The sequence below is a fragment of the Erinaceus europaeus genome, chromosome 8 (genome assembly GCF_950295315.1).
Source record: "Erinaceus europaeus chromosome 8, mEriEur2.1, whole genome shotgun sequence".
NCBI classification, from domain to species: Eukaryota; Metazoa; Chordata; class Mammalia; order Eulipotyphla; family Erinaceidae; genus Erinaceus; species Erinaceus europaeus.
Genome location: NC_080169.1, coordinates 85,722,464 through 85,741,357, shown reverse-complemented (window position 1 = coordinate 85,741,357; position 18,894 = coordinate 85,722,464). Strand labels below are relative to the sequence as shown.

At 37.6% G+C, this 18,894-nt stretch overlaps 1 protein-coding gene and 1 long non-coding RNA gene across 3 annotated transcripts in view; both read right to left on the bottom strand.

The window, feature by feature from the left end:
* Positions 1-18,894, bottom strand: part of LOC132539922 (uncharacterized) — a 276,120-nt gene that overhangs the window by 74,231 nt on the left and 182,995 nt on the right. The gene's annotated exons all lie outside the window — the stretch shown is intronic.
* The window catches only part of CAV1 (caveolin 1), a 40,638-nt gene continuing 37,518 nt past the window's right edge, over positions 15,775-18,894 (bottom strand). For both annotated transcript variants that reach the window (XM_007525435.3, XM_016189273.2), the window contains exon 3: positions 15,775-18,026. In XM_007525435.3, coding sequence (XP_007525497.1) covers positions 17,685-18,026 — 342 coding nt within the window. In that variant the 3' untranslated portion in view covers positions 15,775-17,684. The remainder of the gene's footprint in view (positions 18,027-18,894) is intronic.

Sequence of the window (18,894 nt, the reverse complement as noted above, 5' to 3'; positions counted from 1 at the left end):
TTTGAGCTTCACTTTTCTGTGTCCTCCAGTTTACTGACTAGGAATAGGCTACTTCAGAAGCTCTGTAGGAGCTTATGGTTTAGAATTCTAGCCTGTGTACTACACCTTGGAGAGACTGACTTATGGCAAGCAATTTTTAAATATGTGGCCAGGACCATAGAAGAATTTAGAATGTATGATAGATTATGTAACACAGTATTGATTTAATTTAGCAGATATTTATTGTAGTACATACTGTGTTAAAACTCTGTAAACACAGTAATGACTAAAAATTGGTCTCTCCTTCCATTACTTCCCTGGAAATAAATAAGTCAAGTATTCCAAGATTCAGAAAGCCACACAGGAAGTAACTTATTCTACCTGGCAAAATAACAAAAAGAAAACATAATTATGCCTATTTATAATCCATCTTTTCTTTTCATGTGCATTTGAACAGCACAGCAAATAGTTTCATAACTATACTATGTAATGAGCTATAATTATAATTTTGTACTGACATTATCAAAGCACTAGGCTCCCTTTGCTCTATTTCACAAATGAGGCTGGACCATAGGGTGGGAACCTCGACAACTCCCAAATTGCTGGCAATGTTATTCATAATGCAGGCAATCAGAAATCATGCTAAGGATGCTTCTTATTATGCTCTTCTGGTTAAAACTGAGCAACCTCCCAGCTGTCCCCTCCTTCAACTAGTGGGTTGGTGAGGAGTTATTTATACTTAGTAATAATGGTCATGGATAGGAGTTGAGAAATAACAACAGGAAAAAGAAACACAAAGTAGAACTTGGACTGGGTTTGGTATATTGCACCAAAATAGATCACCTGGTGGAGGAGGGCCTTTTAAGTTCTGGTGCATGATGGTGGAGGAGGACTTAGGTTTGAGGTGAGTGTTGTGCAGAAAACTGAGAAGTTTAACACAAAAATATGAACAACTTTATATAAACCATTCATGCTCCCAATAAAAAATGTTAAAAAACCTTGCAATACTAAGTGTGGCCAATTGGTAACTCTTGAATTTTATGGCAACAAGTGCTTTGAACTCGTTTGGTATTTCTCACTTAATTTGTACAAAATAACAAAATGATTTTGTCCCTCGAAGTAAAATAATCTCTCATTTAATCTGTGGGTGGTAGTTGATTAACTATGTTTCCTGAGACTTGCATGAAAAAGTTATTTATTAAATGATGAAGTTGGGAAAGTTAGAGTTCTCCTTTGTTACTATAATTAGGTTCCAAGCATGTAAATCTCTGGTTATTATTTTGACTGCTTTTAATACTACTTTGCAGAGAAGAAGTTACCTAGGAGTGTCATGGTCTAACGAGGTAGATTATGACTGCTGTCTTTTTTCCTTTATTTTCATGAAGTCATCATTTTATCTGTGATTAACATGGTTTACAAGATTGTAAAATTACAGGGTATAGTTTACCACCATTCTGTTGGGATATTATACAATGTGGTTGAGTTAGCAGGACCCACAAACCACCCACAAACCACTATATTTCCATGCAAGTATTATTAACAGATCCCCATCACATTATCCCCTCTGGGTATTGTTAATTCAGTTAAAACCATTGCAACAGTTGCTAAGAACGCTTCCACCTTCCCTGCATGCCTTTTGCCTCTCTCCACCCCCTTTCCTAGCCAATTCCATCCTGACTTGCCACTTCCAAAATTCTCCTATAAAAGTCACCCCTGTTTCCACTCTCTCCCTCTTTCTCTTCCACGTCCAGACCTGGAGAAGACCTGGAGAAGGGCTGGTGTGCATAAGGGGAGGCGGCCATTTTGCTAGCTCCACATGGCCTAAACCCACAACACTGGGGCTCCCGCATCAATAAAGAACTGTATTACCACACCGCCACAAGTTCCTGGTCTCTTCTCTCTCCCATGACACATAACCAGACATTATTCCTACCACCAAACTTCTGTGCCCAATCATCCCAACAATAATTATTATAGTTCTCATAAAGTTCAAGAGACAGTTTGTTTTCAAGTGCTTTTATTGTAAGTTCATGTATATCAGTTTTCTAGATTCTACACTTGATTCTTTTATCTCTTTACTAAGAATATTTATTCTATTTATTCTTTTATCTATTTTATTCTATTTATTCTTTTACTATTTATTCTTTTATCTCTTCACTAAGAATAATGACCTCCAGTTCCATCCATTTTATTTGTTTATTTATTTAAAAAAGGAGACATTAACAAAACCGTAGGATAGGAGGAGTACAACTCCACACAATTCCCACCACCAGATCTCTATATCCCATTCCCTCCATCGATAGCTTTTCCATTCTCTATTTCTCTGGGAGTGTGGGCCCAGGGTCATTGTGGGTTGCAGAAGGTGGAAGGTCTGGCTTCTGTAATTGCTTCCCAGCTGAACATGGGCATTGACTGGTCGATCCATACTCCCAGCCTGCTTCTCTCTTTCTCTGGTAGGGTGGGGCTTTGAGGAAGTGGAGCTCCAGGACATATTGGTGGGGTCGTCTGTCTGACAGGGAAGTCTGGTAGGCATCATGCTGGCTTCTGGAACCTGGTGGCTGAAAAGAGAGTTAACATACAAAGCCAAACAAATTATTGAACCATTATGGACCTCAAGGCTAGAATAGTGCAGATGAACTGTTCGTTCGGGGGTACTCACTGCAGACTATTGTGTATTTTTGCTTTCAGGTATATATTTTCCCCTAGTTTATGGATAGGTGTGAGATAGATATGCTCTATCTCAGGGGACCTGGTCTATATCTAGGTTTTGGGACTTTGTTAGGAAGTAAACCACCTGGGATGGAATTAGAGAATACTATGAAAGGAAAGTCTCACCTGAGTAATGAAGCTGAAGGGTTGTCACTCCACACCTGAAGTCTCTAGACACAGTCTGAAGAGAAGCATGCTGGGGTGGCACTCATTGCATTGATTAGGTTGTGATCAGAGGATACAATTTTATTTGATATGAAGAATTGAGAGAAGCATGCAGGAAAGTGCGCCCCACCCTAAGTTTCCAGGACTCAGGGAAATATAGGCTCTATAGTGGAAATGTGAGGTTCCTGCTGTCTTAGGGCTCAAGAATACAATAGATAGTTATTGTTATCATCACATTATTTGGTAATTGGGTTAACTTTGACAAGTACCTTTCTTAAGGTTTGCTATATAATACCCAGCATCTTGTATATAACTCTGCCAGTGGTTGCTTCTGTTCTACCTGGTCTAGGCTTTTGAGAGAGTCAACATATCAAAATTCAGCCTATGTATTAAAAAGACTCAGTGTGTGTTTTAAAAAGTTCAAGACATACAATCAATTTTTCCCCTCTCATATTAATTAAATAGTAATTTATGTGACTGTATATGGCTCTGGGGAGAATATTCATTTTGATGATATTTATTCTTCCAATCCATGAGCATGGGATGTCTTTCCATTTCTTGGTATCAGTTTCTATTTCCTTGAATAGTGACTCATAGTTTTCTTTTTTTTTTTTTTTTCTCATGCTTGAGAGTCAGTCCTTTATCCACCATGCCACCTCCTGGACCACCTTCTTCTAGGTCTTTAAGGTTTGCAATCAGGTTGTTTCTTTGTGCTTTTTCTTGTTTCCTAATGTGTGCTTGTATGGCGATGAACTTCCCTCTCAGTACTGCCTTAGCTGTGTCCCAAATATTTTATTTAATTTTTAATTTTTTAATTTCTTTTTTTTTCTTTTTTCTTTTTATTTTTTTAAAGGTTTAATTTTTTATAATTTATTTCTTTATTGGGGATTTAATGTTTTACACTCAACAGTAAATACAATAGTTTGTACATGCATAGCATTCCCCAGATTCCCATTTAACAATACAACCCTGACTATGTCATTTATCATCCTTCATGGACCTGTATTCTCCCCACCCACCCACCCCAGAGTCTTTTACTTTGGTGTAATACTCCAATTCCATTTCAGGTTCGACTTGTGTTTTCTTTTCTAATCTTCTTCTAATAGTTTTCATTATACAAGTCTTTCACTTCTTTGGTCAGCTTTATTCCTAGATATTATTGATTTTGCTGCAACAGTGAATTAGAGTGATTTCTGGATGCCTTCTTCAGATTTAGTGTTTGCATAAAGAAATGCCATTAATTTTTGTACAATGATTTTTGTAGCCTGACACCTTGCTATATTGCCTGATAACTTCCAGTAGTTTTCTACTGGACTCTTTAGGTTTTTCTGTGTATACTATCATATTATCTGCAAATAGTGAGAGCTTGACTTCTTCCCTTCCAATCTGTATTCCTTTGATTTCCTTCTCTTGCCTGATTGCTATGGCAAGAACTTCCAATACTATGTTAAAGAGTAATGGTGATAGTGGATAGCCCTGTCTAGTCCCTAGTCTGAGGAGGAATGCTTTCAGCTTCTGTCCATTGGGTATGATGTTGGCTGTAGGTTTGCTATATATAGATTCCACTATCTTGAGGAATTTCCCATCTATTCCCATTTTTTGTAGAGTTTTGAGCATGAATGGGTGTTGGATTTTGTCAAAGGCTTTCTCTGCATCTCTTAAGATAATAATGCAGTTTTTGGCTTTGCTTTTATTGATGTGGTGAATGACATTGATTGACTTACGTATGTTGAACCAGCCATGCATTTCTGGGATAAATCCCACTTGGCCGTGATGAACAATCTTTTTGATATACTACTGTATCCGGTTGGCCAAGATCTTGTTTAGTATTTTGGCATCTATGTTCATCAGAGATACTGGTCTGTAGTTTTCCTTTTTTGCTGTGTCCCTATCTGCTTTTGGTATCTGGGTGATATTGGCTTTATAGAAGGTGGGAGGGAGTGTTCCTGTTTCTTTGATCTCATGGAAAAGCTTTAGAAGTATGGGTATTAACTGTTTCCTAAGGTTTCGTAGAATTCATTTGTGAAGCCATCTGGTCCAGGACTTTTGTTGTTGGATTCTTAATAACGGTTTCAATTTTTTTTTTGTCGGTGATTGGTGTATTTAGGTTTGTAGTTCTATTTTGTTCAGTTTTGGAAGGGCATATGTTTCTAGAAATTCTTCCATTTCTTTCAGATTTTCTAGCTTGGTGGCGTATAGTTCTTCATAGAAGTTTCGCATTATTTTCCTGATTTCTGTGTTGTCAGTTGTGATATCTCCTCTATCATTTACAATTCTATTAATTTGAGTCTTCTCCCTTTTTTGTTTAGTGAGTCTGGCTAGAGGCTAGTTAATCTTGTTTAATTTTTCAAAGAACCAACATTTGGCTTCATTGATCTTTTGTATGATTCTCTTATTTTTGACGTTGTTTATTTCTGCTCTAATTTTAGTGATTTCTGTCCTTCTGGTTGCGTTAGGGTTTCTTTGTTCCTCTTCCTCTAAGTCCTAAAGGTATGCAGTAAGGTCATTTATTTGAGATGTTTCTTGTTGTTTAATATGTGATTGTATGACTATGAGTTTCCCTCTCAGTACTGCTTTAGCTGTGTCCCAAATATTTTGATAGGTTGTGTCTTCATTTTCATTTGTTTCTAGGAACATTTGAATTTATGGCTTGAGTGTCTCTCTGTCCCAGTGGTTCTTAAGCAGTATGTTGTTTAGTTTCCAAATTCTGTGTCTTTTAGTAATTTTCTGTTTTTTGTTAAATGTTAGTTTTACTCCACTGTGGTCTGAGAAAATACTTGGGATGATTTCAATGCTCTTGAATTTGTTGATGCTGTCTTTGTGGCCTAACATGTAGTCTGTTCTTGAGTATGTGTTGTGTGGGTTTGAAAATAGTGTGTATTCCAGTTTTGGGGGGTGAAGAACTCTGAAAATGTCTAGGAGGTCTAGTCTGTCCATCTCTTCATTTAATTCTCTTGTTTCTTTGTTGATTCTCTGCTTTGTTGGTCTGTCTAAGTGTGAGAGTGGAGTGTTAAAGTCTCCCACTGTCATTGTATTACTATTGATGTATTTTTGTAGTTCTTTCAGTAGGTGTTTGATGTATTTAGATGGCCCCTCATTGGATGCATAGATGTTAATAATTGTTAAGTCTTCTTGGCTGATTGATCGTCTAATCATTATGTAATGGCCTTGCCTATCTTTTGTTACTTGATTTAATTTAAAATCTATTGTGTCAGAGATGAGAATGGCTGTTCCTGCCTTTTTTTTTTTTTGTGGTCCATTAGCCTGCATAATAGTTTTCCATCCTTTCACTTTAAGTCCGTGTTTATCTTGTTGGATCAGATGGGATTCTTGCAAGCATCATATTGTTGGGTTATGTTTTCTGATCCATCCTCCCACTCTGTCCCTTTTGATGGGTGAGTTTTAGTCATTGACATTTATTGATATTATTGAGTTTATGTATTGTAGTGCCATTATTAAATAGCATAGGAGCCAGAACAGAGCCCTAGGGGAGGCCACTTGAGACAAGTCTCCATCTGCTAGACTTGTCACCCAGATGTACCCGGAAACTTCTGTTTTGAGAAGAAACGATATAGTGTTGGCCACCCATGGAAGCAGGCATCTTGAGATCTTGACTAGGAGACCACGGTGCCAGACCATGTCATAGGCTGCTGTGAGATCAACAAAGACAGCACCTGTCTTTAAATTCTTCTGGAATCCATTTTCAATGTAAGTTGAGAGGGCCAGGGCTTGTTCGCAGGTAGATCTTCCTGGGTGGAAACCAGCCTGGGTGGGTGATAGGAATTCTCTGTAAAATGAGAAATACATGACAGAAGCAGCCTCTCAAGGAGTTTGTAACACACGGAGAGGAGAGAAATTGGTCTATAGCTGGCGGCCAGTGTTGGGTCTTTCTTTGGTTTCAAAACCGCTATAATCTTCACACGACACCAAACTTTGGGCATAGACTCAGATTCCAAGATGTGGGACAGGAATGAAGTGACCCACTTCTTTGCCGCGGGACCCAGGTTAAGAATGAGTTCTGGGGTGATGTTATCATAGCCAACAGCTGTTCCCGGTTTAACCCTCTTCAAAGCGTCTTCCAGTTCAGACAGTGTAAAGGGAGAGATTTTTGGAGATGGACAAGATAACCGGAAGTGGGATGACCACTCATGGGAAATTTCTCTTTTCCAGACTGGGTTGATCTTAGCACGTCCAACTTGAGTTAGTTGTGCAACTCAGGCATCCAAGTTTGACATCCTCGAGGAAACACTCATGAAAGACATGTCTCTGATATCTGATTACTGTAAAAAATGGAGACTAATCCCTAGCACTGCAAAAACGGTATCATCTGTTTTCCATCTACACCATGCCTCGGCCTCGCGTGAGCTTAATGTGCAGCTTGGCGATACGAGAATCCAGCATGAAGCCCAGCCAGTCTATCTTGGCGTTACTCTCGATCGCACTCTGTCATTTCACAAACATCTCATAAAAACTGAAGCAAAGGTGGGCGCGAGGAATAACATCATTGCAAGACTGGCCAGCTCCTCATGGGGCGCGAGCGCTTCCACACTACGATCATCATCTCTGGCATTATGCTATTCCACTGCAGAATACTGTGCCCCAGTATGGTTCCGTAGCCCCCATGTCCACTTGGTCGATTCCAAATTATATTCCTCCATGAGGATAATTTCTGGAACCATCCGTTCCACCCCGGTTACATGGCTGCCAGTTCTTAGCAACATCGCCCCGCCAGATAATTGTCGGGATGCGGCATCATCTAAGTTCATTTCCCACGTCTACGCTCGACTGGACCTGCAAATATACGCGGATATCTTCGCCCACCCTGTTCAACGCTTGACGTCTCATCATCCAATCTGGTCCCCTACGCCTACACTGAACTTCTCTGTTCCAGTCTCTTGGAAACAGAGCTGGCAGTCAGCTGAGGTAAAGAACACACACCTCATCACAGACCCCTGCAAGCGTCAACCCGGCTTTGACCTAGCACGTTATGATTGGGCCCTCCTCAATCGCTATCGAACAGGCCATGGCTGGTGCGCCGCTATGTTCCATCGCTGGGGAGCCAGAGACGACCCGAAATGCCCCTGCGGCTACAGAGAGACTATGACCCACATAGTCAACGACTGCCACCTCTCCAGATTCAAAGGAGGTCTCGAAACTTTACATCAGGCTCAACCTGACATTGTTGACTGGCTACGGAAGAAGGGCAAACGCTAGAAGAAGAAGTGCCATTATTCAACAATTTTTTATTTGCTCTGATATATTGCAAGTATTATAGAGATGTTCTTGTTTATAAGAGGTATTTATAACCTCTTTCAGGGTGGGCTTGGTGATGGTTGCCTCCTTTAACTGTTGTCTGTCTAAGAAGGTTTTGATCCCTCCATCTAGTTTGAATGAAAGTCTAGCAGGATATATTATCCTTGGTTGAAACCCTTTTTCATTCAGGGCTTGATAGATATCTTGCCATTCTCTTCTGGCTTTTAGAGTTTGAGTGGAGAAGTCTGCTGATAGTCTTATTGTTTTCCCCTGTATGTGATTTTTTGTTTTTCTCTTGCAGCCTTTAGGATCCTTTGTTTATTCTTACTTCTTTTCATTGTAACTATGATGTATCTTGGTGTCTTCAGGTCTGGTTTGATTCTGTTTGGGACTCTGTGGGCCTCTTCAATCTTAATGTCCTTTCTGTTGTCCAGATCTGGGAAGTTTTCTTCTATAATTTCCTCTAGAATGTTTGCTTCCCCTTCCTGTCTTTCTTCCTCTGGCAGGCCAATTATACAAATGTTACTTCTTTTGAGATCATCCCATATGTCTATGTTGTTGTTTTCAGTGTCTCTCAATCTCTTTTTGAGCTCCTTTACCTCTTTCTTAGTTTTCTCTAGCTCATTCACTATCTGGCTAATTCTGTTTTCTGCTTCTGTTAGTCTACTTTCGCTTCCCTTAGTTTCTTTCTTCAGTTTAGCTATTTCAGCTTTCAGTTCTCTAATTACCTTGAGGTAGCTAGTATTTTCCTTGGGGGTGTCATCTGTTGTTTCCCTAATTCTGTTAGCACTTTCCTCCATAGTTGTCTTCATTTCTGTGATTATTAAGTTTACTATTGCTTGCATACTTTTCTTATCTATGGTTACTTCTGGCTGATTTGTAGTTTCTTTTGGGCTCTTTTCTTCATTCATTGTAGTAGAAGTTTTATTTGATCTTTGTTTAACCATTTTTTTTATTGATGTGTTTTTTTATTTTTATGTTCTGTTGTTCCTCAGTTGTTGTATTTTGAGTACAAGCCTACCTTTATGACTAATGCAATCACCAACTTCAGAAGTTACAATAGTAACTGAAGCAAGGATTGAAGCAGTTTAACCAATACCAGTTAGCCAAACAATGCCCTAGTCCAAGAAAAAATAGCCACCAAATCCAAATGAAAAAGAAAAAGGAAAAAAGGGATGGCAAGTATAGACAATTATGCAAATCTACTGTTCACTGTAAATTCTATGGGTAGCAAGAGATGAAAGGGAAGTAGAGAAGAGACACACACAATGTGTCCACTCTGAGTCAGATTTCTTCCCTAAAATAATTCACAAACAAGTATCAGTGAATTCAGAAAGCTGAAGAAGGAGAAAGAAAGAAAGAAAGAAAGAAAGGAAGACAAGAAAAAAAAGAAAGAAGAAAAATAAGAGAGTGAAAGAAAGTTTTTTATATTATTTAATTAGCTAGGAGGAGGGAGAAGGGGGAGAGTGAATAGAGGAGGTAGGTAGAGTGAAACAAGTTCCTCTCACAATGACTAGGACACTCAGTTATCTAGCAATGGAAAATACTCTAAGAGTTTATTTTGGTCAACCTGAAGGAGGGGGGGAAAGGGCCATATGTACATATAGTAGTAATAATAAAACAGAACAGAGTAAAAAAAACCCTAACAATCAGTCTACAACTTGGATGCCTCCTGATTGCTCAGGCACCCTGAGCAATGACAACCAATTGTTAAAAATAAAACAAAAAAACCTCCAGGCAGTCTTTACCCAGTGGGGTGAGGCTCTGATTGGTCAGATATTTGTCACTCCAATTGGTCTTGAACCATTTAGAAGGAAAAAAAAAAAGCAAAGGGAATCAGAAAGGAAAAGGGTTTCAATGACACCCCTGGTGAGCCAGGAATCTTGGTAAAGAAAAAAGCTCAGTGGGGAGCCTGCTAGTAGCAGCTCTTCAGCCCCTGGGGTCTGGTTATGGGGAGGGGGGAGAGGGGTGCACTTCGGAAATAATAAAAAAATTTTCTTTCTTTTTTCTCTGTTTTCTAACCCAAATTGAACTATAGTCACCTCCTTGTTGTCACACCTAGGACCCCTTATTCACCATTCTGATGGCCAGGTTCCCTACCCTTTGCAGCAATTGTTTTCAGAGTTCATGCCAGCAGCTGCCTCCAAGTCGTCATCTTCGCTCCGCCCCCCAGTTCCATCCATTTTTTTCCCTAAAGGGCACAATATCATATTTTTTATTACAAAGTAATATTTCATGGAGTATATGTATCTCATAAATTCTTTATTCAGCTATCTGTTAGTGGACTTTTAGGCTGCTTCCACTCTGACTGTTTTGAATAATGCACTAATGAACATAGGGGTGCCTCTGTTCCTTCAAATTGCCTTCTAAAAAGAATGTAGTCAGTTATAGCATTTATTCAAGGTCACATAGCTAGTGTTGAAGTTCGTTGAAGATTTGATTGTAGATTCCTATTTTTAAGTTCAAAGATGAGATCTGGAGCAGTATAGCTTATTATTTGTATTCATTACTGTTTAAAGTTGAAAGTGAAATATAAAGATCTAAAGAAATCATTCCAGATCTATGAGGGATGATATCAATTTGTAAGTTGACTGAATAATATTTAACATTGTCTTTTGTATTTGTTTTGAAGCCAATAACCTCAATGTTATATTAATTTTCTCAAGAACATAAGCAACATTGACATTTTCTATTTCTCTCACTCTAATTGTTGCTCATTTTTTGTTAGAAATGAGAGTGGGAGAGTTTAAAAACTATCAGTTCTAATTGGTATTTACTCATGTTTTTGGTAGATATTTTTTGGATTTTGACATCTCCTCACTTGAACCTGTATCTTCAAAATTATTATTAGAATATATTTTAGTGATAATAACAATTGTTTAAAATATAAGTTACCTTAAGATATGTGTCTCTTTTGCCAAGTCAGTGAGTGATTTTCACATTTTATTACCTGTGGAGCTATTTAACCAAAGGTTATTTTGAAAATGAAAGAGATTAAAACAGAACTTGTCTGAGAGAAAGCAGTAGATCCAATTCCTTATGTATCTACTCATAAGGGACATAGTCAATGCTTCTGGAGACTTTATATATGTATAAGGCTGCTATATTAAGCCACAAACTTTATTTCCTACTAAAATATTACTTTATTTTTTATTTTAAAAAATTTTTTAACCAGACCACTGTTCAGCTCTAGCTTATGGTGGTGCGGGGGGATTGAAACTGGGACTTTGGAGCCTCAGTCATGAGAGTCTGTTTGCATAACCATTATGCTATCTACCCTCCGCCCTAAAACGTTACTTTCTTATCAGAAAAATAAAAAAAAAACACCTTTTTTAAAAAATTAAGTTTACTTATTTATTTATTTTCCTTTTTGTTGCCCTTGTTGTTTAACATTGTTGTGGTTATTAATGTCGTTGTTGTTGGATAGGACAGAGAGAAATGGAGAGAGGAGGGGAAGACAGAGAGGAGGAGAGAAAGACAGACACCTGCAGACCTGCTTCACCGCTTGTGAAGCGACTACCCTGCAGGTGGGGAGCCGGAGGCTCGAACTGGGATCCTTACGCAGGTCCTAGCGATTTGCGCCACGTGCGCTTAACCCGCTGTGCCACCGTCCGACTCCCCAAAAAAACCTTTTAATTCCATATTTGAGCTTCTTTCATTGAGCTTTTTTGAAGATAGTGGCCTTTGTCTTACTCATTTATATCTTGTCTGTCTGCTCCCTGCAACACCAAATACTTGCTCCATAGATTCCTGTTAAAGGAAAGTGGATCATTATGTCAACAGACACTTGGATGAGAGAACATATTATCTGCATCACTTTTGATGATAAATTGTTCTTCTCCAACTTCACTTTGATGATACATAATACTGGTACCTTATTTTTATAATTTTTCCAACAGATTTAGTGAGTTTTTATGTAAAAAAAAGATATTTGTGGGTATGAAATTTGCTGAATGATCTCTAAGATAGTTATTATATTAATAGTTGGAATCATATGACTACAGATGAAGGAGAGCTGTAGATTTCTGTTTCTCATTAGCAGAGTGGTTCAAACTGGCAACTGTTGCCTTTAGAAAAATGATTTGCTTCTTTCTGTTATAGTAGCCTCACTCTTTATGCCAAATTTCACGTTTTCAATTGTTCTGTTAAAGTACTAGATATACGATGAATTACCCAACTTCCTATAGCATCAGATCCCTTATTTCAGTTCATCTTATTTGCTTCTCTGTGACCAACTTTTTCCACATCTCTCTCATGTCATTAACAACAACAAAAATCTCTCTTGCTTACTTGTCATTTTGCTCTGTCGAAGTCTGAGTGACTCATCACATAGCGGAATTGACAAAATCAACAGCTGCTGGAAAGTCATCTTTTTTCTTAATAATTATATCAACATGTGTTTGCTATTATTTGAATGAGAATAATATTAAATATCCATGATAATCCTAGCTAAAATTTTTACTAAGAATATTCATGTTTTGACATATCAAAAGATTCAAATGAGTATAATAGAGAAAATTTTGATGGGGGAAGCATACTAATGGAGAAATGAAGGGTAGTATTAAAGAAAAACTAATATTAAGTATGTGGTTGATAGTACTATAACTCATTTCAGAAAGGCTTAGGTGACTTTGTTAATATTTCATCCTAGTGAGATGATATCTATATCATGTATATATATGATAGATAGATAGGTAGATAGATAGATGAAGATATTGGTCCTCAATCTTGGCTTATGTTGGTGCTGGGATTGAACCTGAGTGAGACTTCTGGGTCTTCAGGTATGTAAGTATGGTGCATCAACCACTGTATTATTTTCACAGCCCAGGGGACTTTATGACACTATTACTGATAGAGCAGAAATTTGGCACCTCACACAGTCGTAATCTCCATTATGACTATCTCCAATTATTCATCTATCCTTCTAACCAACAGATACTGTCTATTATAATAAAATTTGTTTCATGTAGTTTACATCCTAAGGGGGAGATAAAGACTGAAAACTGTAAGCATGTAAGCATGCAAATAAAATAATTAGTCAGTTGCTATGCAAATAAAAGAATTAGTCAATTGCTATGTTCTGTGAATAGGTAAGAGGCTAAGATAAAGAAAGGAAGAGTTGCTTCATATATGGAAGATACGAAAGTCCAGTCTGAGGAATCCTGAGACTGAGACCTAAAGAAAAGAAACAGGTATCAAAGTAGAGAGGAAGGTGTGAAAATAGTCTAGTCAGAGAAAATAACAATGAAATGTCCTGTAACAAGCTAGGATTTGACACATTCTTGGATTGAAAGAGGACCAGCATGTTAGGAGCTTAGATGAGTAGGTGATGCTATGAGTTAAGATAAGCAAAGTTGGTAAGGTTTGTGTAATACTTGTAGGTAAACCTTGATAAAGGGATTAGCTTTTATACTGAAAGGAATACTGAAAGGAATGAGAAGTGATCGAAGGTTTTAAAGTGCAGTGAGAGAGAGAGAGAGAGAGAGAGAGAGAGAGAAACTGTTAAAGCAGAGGGTCTGAATGAGTTCATGAGGGCATGACTGAAAACAAAGGTTAGATAGCATAGATTAGAATATAAGTGATGGTTGCTTACATTGCAGTAATGAAGTAGAAATGAAGCAAGAGTCTTAAAATAAGATCAAAGAGATAGAGCTGACAATATCTTATGAATCAATGACTAAAGAGAAGTCATCCTTAGGAAAAAAAAATCTAAATGACATGAGAAGTTATCTGATAGATGAAGAACCCTACATGAGCAGCAAACACAGCAAAGAGGTGCTCAACCTCTCTGGTAAACATAAATCTATGAATCAAGACTAACATAAGATAGTGTTTTAGAAAGATGAATATGGTATCATCCCACTCATAAACACAAGTTGAAAACTAGAACGGAAGGAAAAACACAAAGCAGAACTTGGACTGAATTTGTTGTATTGCACCAAAGTAAGACTCTGGGGCAGAGGGGAATGCTCAGATCCTGGAACATGATGGCAGAGGAGAACTAAGTGGGGAGGTTAGAGTGTTGTGTGGAAAACTGAGAAATGTTACAAATGTACCAGTATTTTACTGTTGACTGTAAACCACTAATCTCCCCAATAAAGAAAAAAAAAACTATAAAAAAAAGTCAGCAGTTACTATAAAGAAAAAAAAGAAGAAACAAAGAAAAGATACTCTTTTAAGGGTTGGGCAGTGGGAAATTGGGTAGAACACACACACACATTACCACTCATAAGGACCCAGGTTCAAAACTGTGTGTTCACCTGTGGGGTATGGAGGTGAAGATTCAAGAGCAGTGAACCAGTGCTGCATGTACCTTTATTTCTCTCTTCACCACTTCCACCAGCCAATTGCTTTCTATTCTATCAAATAAAAGAAAGGAAAATATGACTTCTGGAAGTGGTGGAGTTGTCCTGTAAGCACTGAGCCCAGTGATAATGCTGTAACTGTTACAAACACTTTTTTTTTTTGAGGGTAAAACATGTCTTTATTTTCAGAACCAAGAACTTGTCTGTTTAACAATACTGAATGCAAGATAAAGTCATCTGTACCTTAAATAGTCTTTACAATACAATGGTTGAAGGATAATCTAAAATTAAGAGAGGAAATTATTTTTAGGGATAAATGTAGATATTTGCTGGCCCCTGGGAAGAGCCCAGAATATATAAAGAGAGAGAATGATGATAAAGGTGTAACAGAAGATAGCATAAGTATAAAGATCCTGAGAAAACAAGAGTGAAATTTATAATGCCAACACAAATATACATATATATGCATACACATATGCACATACTTAATATGTAAATATTAAGTATATCTATGTATATATCCTGATTCTCTAGAGGACCACTGCTGATAGAAAAGCTATCAGTGTAAAACTGCTCAAGGTAGAAAACAAATTGATTGAAATATGTCTCTTAAAAATAATCCCAGTTACATCATGACAAAGTTCAAAAGTATTATCTGCAGAATATGTGATTTGCCAAATAAGAAGATAATATTCAAACCACAAATTTCTGGGACCTCAAATTAGATGACATATCTTAAAACATTGGATAAACTGCCAAACAAATCATTCTTACTATTGAAATTTTATCTGAAGTGATATATTTTGCTTCATGAAATGTAACAATTACCATACTAACTTTAATCTGAAATAACTGATAGGACTTAATGAAAGTCATTACAAAAGTTAATACCTAACCTTATTTTTACTTAATTTTCATCTAGAATTATGAATGGTAATGACTTTAAAATATTTGGCACTGGGTGGTTGCTCACTTGGTAGAGCTGACATTTCATGGTGCATGAAGATGCGGGTTCAAGCTCCCGCTTAGAAGAGAAGCCTTGCAAGAAGAGAAGCAGTGCTGCAGGTGTCTTTCTTTCTATCTCTCTCCCTCTCTATCTCTGTTGCTCTCTTCTACCAAAATAAAAAGAGAGAAAGAAAGAAAAAAAGAAAGAAAAGGAAGAAAATAAAGATTACACTCAAATAGCTTTGTAATAGTTGAAAAGTGGAATAACATCTCCCCAAAGACACTACAGACATATACATAAATCATGTATCTACTTGCCCCCCCACCCCCCTTTCTCTCTCTCTCTCTCTCTCACACACACACACACACACACGAATACATACATATATATACTTGGGAAAAGTAAGAAAGTTAACTGTTGAACTGTTAAATATTTTTATTGTGCAGACTTTTAACCTTTACAAGACATGCAGGATTAACAAAAGGTGTAAAATATACAGTAAGCATATAAAGTTTCAGCAATCTTTTGGACCAGAGGTTGATTTTCACTAGAGACTAAGCATCTATGTGGAACAGACATGTCTTAGGATATACTCTTTATAGACTGAATCACCAAGCAATTTCTCAAGTGATTTTCCTCATATAAAGATAAAAGTATCTTTACACTTAAAAATATGCAGTAAAGTACATTTGCATTTATACACACAGTTTAAAAGTAAAACTATGTTTATGCCAGTGTCTGTTTTAAATGCAAGAAAATTAAAATAGGTAACAGGTTCCATAAGTGTCAGGAAAACTGGAAGAAAGCAGCAAAAAAAAATTCCAATATGTGTATAAAAATAAAAATAAAAGCACGAATGAAGGTTAAAAAATGAAAACCCCAAGAAGAGAAATATAATATGAGCAGAAGGAATAAAAAGTTATGGGGTGTACCAGGCACCTTTCTGTATGACTCAGGTTTACAGGTAGATTTCCTCAGTTTGAGTTCAGAAGAATTTGATGTATTCCAGCAAAATTACTTCAGTCTTTTCTCACTGCCTCCTCCCCCATCTTCTTTGGACCTAATCCCTCAAAGTGATGTTTAGATTAGGTCCAAAGCTCCTGGCAGGGGGAGGGGCAGTGTGTCACAGCATAACAGAAGGTTGCAAATGCTTTCCTTTGAAGGGGTCACATTTGTAACAACTCTGACAGTCTCACACAATAGCTTCCATTTTATCAGCCTTTCCCTAGAGGCCCACTGATCAGCTGAAAAGGGAACACAATGTTCAGTTACTAAACCACTCCAGTGATGGATTAGTTTGGAATCAGGAAAGAGTGGTTATTCTTGAAAATAAATGAAGCTGAATAGACATGCTGACCTCATTCAGCTGATGAGAGGCAGGGAACAGTGGACTTCTACCAGTTTAGTGAGAGCTTGTTTACCCTCTTTTATCCATGTTAATTCATTTCATAGGGTGGGTGCTGACCATATTCATTATCCATAAAAATTGTGGATGGTCAAGTATAGACAAGAACTTCATTCAACTCTGTATGTCAGAGTCGCAAGCTATGTGGAGAAGTAGGCAATAGATTCTCTACTTTTTGGTCTTGGAGTCGGGTACTTAGGATGGAGAGTGGGGGTGGGAGGAGCTACTGGTCTAATGACTTGGACCCTCTTAGAGAAGAAAAATGTGAAGCACAGGCACTTAGGATTCATTCTGTATGTAACAAATATTCAGGCACAGAAAATATCGCAGGATAACATTTCCAGAAAGGGATGGCATTAGTCAGATTCATGTGAATACAGATGACTGATTTCTAAATTGAGGATTACTAGAGCACAGGGAATAATTAATTAAGTGAGCAACACCAATAACCTAACACTTCAGAAAGGGCGGGGGAAGAGTTTGCTTAAAATCTTCCCTGCATAATGGTTTGCCCAAAGCCTATGATGATTGTACATTCAATCGTCATAGCCTGGGATTCCACTTACTGTGAAATGATTGACATTTTAGAACAGCAGTTGGAGTTTTCCTTTATCCCCTCACCCCTATTCATCATATTTCTCTATGTCCACGTCTCTGAAACTGCATATGCAAATAAAATAATCCACATGCAAATAAAAACATAAGAAAAAATTTAATGGTTTAAAAATTCAGATCTCCAAATAATAGATGAAAAAGCTCAGAAAAGTCAAATAATATGAAAACTGAAGGATTACTTTGTTCTGAACCAATATAATTTATCCATATACTGTTGCTGTACTAGCAACTCAAAACTTGAAATTGGAACCAATAAAATCAAGAGGATAAAAAAATATCTGTTGTACTTCTTTCCTTGAAATGTCCTTTATATTTCTTTCTGCATACTGATGCGGATATTGCTGAATATTTTGCCAATAGCCTCATAGAGTGGGTCACAGAAGGTGTGGATGCAGATAGAATAGATACGACTGATGCACTGAATCTTAATCAGGAAACTCTTAATGCATGGTACAACTGCCCAGATGTATAGGAAAGACAGAATGGCAAAGTAAATGCCCCAGATGAGTGCGACTGGAATGCCAACGAGGGAAGACAGTAAGCGGTAAAACCAGTATTTCGTCACAGTGAAAGTGGTGAAGCTGGCTTTCCAGACGCCGTCAAAACTGTGTGTCCCTTCTGGTTCTGCAATCACATCTTCAAAATCAATCTAAAAGAAACAAGTAAAACAATGAGAACTTAAAAAAAAAGGATGAAAAATTTCACCTCTAGCATATCCATAAATATACATTAAGTTTCAGGTTCAGATTCTATGTAAATGAGCCAAGGGGCCCAGCAGTATCAGTATCGTTTAAAACTCCTTGTAGGAAACATAAATATTTGGGTCCTACTTGAATCATTTTTTTTTGCATTTCTGGAGGTAAAGTTGAAGATTATTTTCAATTAACTATTTATTTATTTAAAAAACCGGACCATTGCTCAGTTCTGGTGCTGGGATTGAACCTGGAACCTCAAAGCCTCAGACATAGAAGGTTCCTTGCATAACCAGTATCTTATCTCGCTAGCCTATAAGGTGTAACATGATATGTTGGTATTACTTTTGTTTGCTTGTTTGCCTTCATCATTCTTGGTCAGTTTTTTCAGAGAGAAGGGGTTGGGGTGGGGAGAAAGAAAATGACACTAAAGTTTCCTTTAAGATCATAGGATATCTATGCAATTTAACAGGGTCTGTAACCTAGATTGACCAAGTGATAAAGTACACACCCTCCCAGTGAGCTATTTTGCCAGCCCTCCAGAGATTTTTCTTTCTTCCTTCCTTCTTTCTATTCTTCCTTTCTCTCTCTCTCTTTCTTTTTTCTTGCCAGGGTTTTCACTGAGGTGCAATGCCTACACAGCTCCACCACCATTCCCGATGCCATTTTGTCCTTTTTCTTTTCTTTCTTTTTCCTTTCCTCTTTCTTTCTTCCTTCCTTTCTTTCTTTCTTTCTTTTCTTTCTTTCTCCCTTCCTTTTCTTCCTTCCTTTCCATTTTTTTTCTTTTTATAGAGGGGGAGAAAGAGAGGGAGACAGAGGCCTGTA